The sequence below is a fragment of the Lactuca saligna genome, chromosome 1 (genome assembly GCF_052625555.1).
Source record: "Lactuca saligna cultivar CGN05327 chromosome 1, ASM5262555v1, whole genome shotgun sequence".
Lineage (NCBI taxonomy): Eukaryota > Viridiplantae > Streptophyta > Magnoliopsida > Asterales > Asteraceae > Lactuca > Lactuca saligna.
In genome coordinates, this window is record NC_136417.1 from 38,067,643 (window position 1) to 38,072,039 (window position 4,397).

The 4,397-nt window shown below is 32.2% G+C and overlaps 1 protein-coding gene across 2 annotated transcripts; it reads right to left on the reverse strand.

Moving 5' to 3' along the window:
* Window positions 1-206: 206 nt before the first annotated feature.
* On the reverse strand, window positions 207-3,628 carry LOC145032942 (putative glycosyltransferase At5g03795). 2 transcript variants are annotated; one of them, XM_078981910.1, is made up of 5 exons: window positions 3,452-3,628; window positions 2,646-3,122; window positions 2,405-2,535; window positions 1,255-1,603; window positions 207-948 (listed from the first exon to the last, which is right to left on the reverse strand). In XM_078981910.1, the coding sequence occupies exons 2-5, from the start codon at window positions 3,033-3,035 to the stop codon at window positions 295-297; spliced, it is 1,524 nt and encodes a 507-aa protein (XP_078838036.1). In that variant the 5' UTR covers window positions 3,036-3,122; window positions 3,452-3,628; the 3' UTR covers window positions 207-294. The 2 variants fall into 2 exon arrangements, with proteins under 2 accessions (XP_078838036.1, XP_078838041.1); XM_078981915.1 differs by lacking the exon at window positions 3,452-3,628 and having other exon boundaries at window positions 2,617-2,789.
* Window positions 3,629-4,397: the final 769 nt, after the last annotated feature.

The window sequence follows — 4,397 nt, forward strand, 5'->3', positions numbered from 1 at the left end:
AACGAATTGGGTGAATGGTGTAGGTCATATATAACAATTATTATTATTATTATTATAAAATTAAAATGTATACAACTTGCCACATCATTTCAAATCGTTCAACTCGAGTGCATAAGGGCTTGATTTAACAAGTTAAAATTTCTCAAACTGTTTCGAAGAATCTTTCTTCCAAAATAATTTTCTTAAAACGGTAAAAAGTATAACCATTTTGTTATCAACTTTCTTATAATCATACAACAAACCAGAACTTGCAATATTATCACAAATCCAACATATTACTAGCTCTCATATCCCTTACATTCTTAAAACTCTATTATACCACACAGAATGAAGAATCATATGAAACAAATCATACTTAACAGGCTCCGAATGCCAAAAAAACTGCTCCTTAACCTTCTTCACTCTCTCATACATCTCAACATACTTCTCTTCAGAAATCGAAAGCAACACCTTCTTCAAATTCACAATATCCTTCTCCAACACAAAAACCGCAAACGATTCCCAATTCAAAACCTCAAAAAACGGAGGCACGTAATTATCCGATATAATCACAGGGACACAATCGTAAATTAACGACTCCACAACTCTCGGGCTATGAACCGCAAATCCTCGAGCACAAATACAGTATTTGCTACTTTTCATGTGGTCGATGTAGTTTTTGTTGCCTTTAACATGAGGCATTCGGGCGAATATTCTCATGTCTGTATCGTTTCCCCAATGATTTAATAAAACGGGTCGGACATATCCGTGCATATGACCCGCAAAAAAGGCTAGAATTGGTCGTTGTGTTGGAGGGTTGCCTCCTATGTCTTTCAGAGGATTTTTTGAGGATCTTACGTATGTTGTTGGAAGTGAAACGTCTTTGCCTATTTTGAAACCTGTTCGAATGTCGGCATTGCAAAGGGCTCTTATAGTGTTGAGTAAACGTCCCCTTGTTTCCGCTGGGGCCTGTGGAAATACGAAATCATTAGTTAAAATGACTAAAATACCCCTGGTCCTGGCAACCACCAAGCATGTAGTTTTAGCTAGGATTGGAAATTTTACAAAAAGGGTAACAAGGCAACAAAAAGATAGAAATCATTTCAATTTTCTACCGGCTTGACCGCCAGTTCAAATGACTAAAATAACCCTGGCAATGCAGCCATAATGTGGGAGTTCTCCAGGGGTTGCAAAAGAATAAACCTTTGGCAGAAATTAAGTAAAAACAGTGAACCTTTCTATAAAAAGAAACTAGATATAGTAAGAAGAGTATACCCAATCATGGCAACCAGTCAGAAAATGATCTGATCCATTCCTTCTATTCCAAAATGGATATTTACTTATAAGCATTTCAGTGTGGTTCTTCATGAACTGAATCAGATTCTCACGACTGTGTGAATGAGGAACATAAAGTGTTAACTCAAGCAATCGGGAACTAAAGGGTATGTAGAATAAATGAGCTTCATTCGGGTCTTCTGTTACAAATTGTTTATTTTCTTCCATCAGTTTCAAAAACCAACCCTCAGATGAATATATTCCCTCAAGTATCCAATCATGGAAAATCGGCTTTTCTCCATCTTTGTAGATGTACACTTTGAGCATTCGGTTCATTATTTCATAACTCCTGCAATAAGATCTTTTTTTATAAATAGTCTCACTAATGAGTTGTTTCTTTTTTTCTCATTATGTCATGTATACGTAAAATGGGTGAATGGGTAATTAATGATGTATGTTTATGATAAAGTGTTGTATACATAAGGCCTGTTTCTTTTCTTTCTTTCTTTCTTTTTTGGACTGAATAAACCGTCTGAATGAGATTAAATGAGCATTCTACCCTTACATTCGAAAAAAACAAATTTCACGTTATTCGGCAATTTTAGCGAAAATGGAAAAACGAAGAATGAAAAATAGGTAAAGGGTTAGGGTATGTTTGGTTGTAGAAAATTGTTTTCGTTTTTCTAGGAAATGTTTTCAGAAAATAGAGTTGAGTTTTCAATTTCAGTTTGAAATGAAAATTTTAGAAAACACGTTTGATTGGAAATGGTGGAGTTTTCATTTTCCTTCTTACAAATTTAGAGAACTCTGGAAAACTGTGAAATTCACTTTTCTAGTTTACATACAATTTGGAAAACAAAAAATTTTCATTTTCTTCGAAATATCTTGAAAACTGAATCAACCAAACGCGTTTTCAAAACTTTCATTTTCATTTGCAAATTTTAATGGAAAACTAGAAAATTTTCTGCAACCAAACACACTCTTAGTGTCTTAACACATTAAGTCTATTACTTCAGATTAAATAAAAAAGAAAGAGCCATGTATAGTTGTCTAGGTAAGGTTTTTAACTCATTAAGCCCATTAAGTCAAAAAGAAAAAGTCCTTAAATTATTAGAAAGAGAAGGTATATAACTAGATGTTATAAAGATACCTTTTAAACATGGAAATATTCCGATAAATAGGGGCGTAAAGTCCCGAATCATTGCTAGTGAAGGCGGCATTTTCAATTTGTGATTTTGCTTCAAGTAGTTGTTGATCAACCAATGATGAAACTTGAGATGTCTATAATGAAAAAAATACAAAAGATAATCAAGAATGTGAATGTAAAACACAACATTTTCATGTATGTTCAACTTGACTAACCAAATCAGCATATGAAGTCATATACATACGACTGAATAAAGGGAAGAACGACTTTTCTTTAGCTCTTCATTCATCTGGGAAATTGACATTACTGGTAAAGTCTCCATTTTGGGCTTTTTCAGATCTCCATTTTGGGCAGTTTTTTCTCTTTCCTCTGTGGAATTTTTGGGGGAAGATCCGTTAACACCTGAATACGAATCTTTTAAGTCTTGTTGCATGAAACTTGTGTTGTTTGCATTTGAGAAATAACTTTCTCGAACAAAGGAGGCCTTAGCACTAGAAAGTAGAAGTGATATGCTGTTGAATATTGGAAGTTCGGAATATTGAAGAGTCAATACAACAACCAATGAGATTCCGAATACCCAAATCAATCTTGTGGTTTGTTTTGGACATGGATAGTGAAGAAACCCATGATCCATGTTCGATCAAATGGATTGAAATCTGAGATTAAGAGTTACTCAGAAAATAGTCGGTGTTGAAGCTTCAGCAGACTCCAAGAATGTTCCCTGTTTACCAATTCGAAAGCATTAGGTTTCTGCAAAAACAACTACGAGTTACAGGATCCACTGATTCAAAGATCTTAACAAATTGATGATTGATGAATCGGTTTTAAGGGCGTTTTTCGCCCCATTTTATTGTTTTTCAGTTATGAGCTCTGTTTGATCTGTAAACACATTGATTAAGATTCAGATCACCCAGAAAGGATTCGAGATTAGCTCGACATTATTCTTGAATTGAGTAAAACTGCGTATTGTATCAGATTTCATAAAAGACGAACATATACGATCGATTGAATAATAACGATACAAATGAAGATGTAGAGGAGATCGCTTACAAAGCCTTGATCGTTAAATGAACTTTGTAGCTCGCGCAGATCGGAGTCTTGATGTGAATTGCATTTGAATGTATTTTGAATCAGATCTAAATTACACGGAAACACGAACTGGATTTGGTATAAAATATGAATATGTTTCGTTCTATCGGAGTAACAAGCTTGCTTTTAGAATATTATATGGCTAAAATAAAGTTTTTTTCTCAAATGTTTTTAAGTCTCTTAATAATATATTTATAAGTATTTAGAATCATTATGTCTTTCTCTACATATTAAACTTCTGTGTATAATTAACAATGTGTAAAAACTTCTTTGGGTATATATATATATATATATATATATATATATATATATATATATATATATATATATATATATATATATATATATATATATATATATATATATATATATATATATATATATACTATCTTATAAAAGAAATCTAACTATTTCTAAAAATAGATTGATTATAATAATAATATTTTTTTAAGACGTCCAAATAATGAAACTGATAGTACAAATAAACATTAATAAAATAATATTAAATCTTAACCACATTTTGAATTCAAATATTTATCATCAAATCTCCTTATATTTCTCAGCAATTTGATATTGTTCCCTCAAATCCCGGATTCATTCAAATTTTGAACCCTTTTAGATATCCATAAATTTAGCATGTTGATTCAAATATCCCTCCAATCGCATATACCTCTTTGTTCCCTCATCTGCTATAAAGCTCACCGTCTAGGAACAGAAAATAACTTCATTTCCCAAATAACACTATAGTTTGATTATTTTGTTTTCGACATGTACTTTCTTTTGTAACATAACATTTTTGTAGAGGAAACATATCACCGAAAGAATTTACACACCCCGCCGCTTTGCGCGGGTACGCTGCTAGTATATATATATATATATATATATATATATATATATATATATATAT

What these genes read in the sequence shown, in the direction of transcription:
- LOC145032942 (XM_078981910.1), bottom strand. Translation starts at nt 3,035, where the DNA reads ATGGATCATGGGTTTCTTCACTATCCATGTCCAAAACAAACCACAAGA. An exon ending in GTTCTTCCCTTTATTCAGTC is followed by an intron (nt 2,536 to 2,645) that starts GTATGTATATGA and finishes TTTTCATTATAG; the next exon opens with ACATCTCAAGTTTCATCATT. An exon ending in TGACTGGTTGCCATGATTGG is followed by an intron (nt 949 to 1,254) that starts GTATACTCTTCT and finishes GTATTTCCACAG; the next exon opens with GCCCCAGCGGAAACAAGGGG.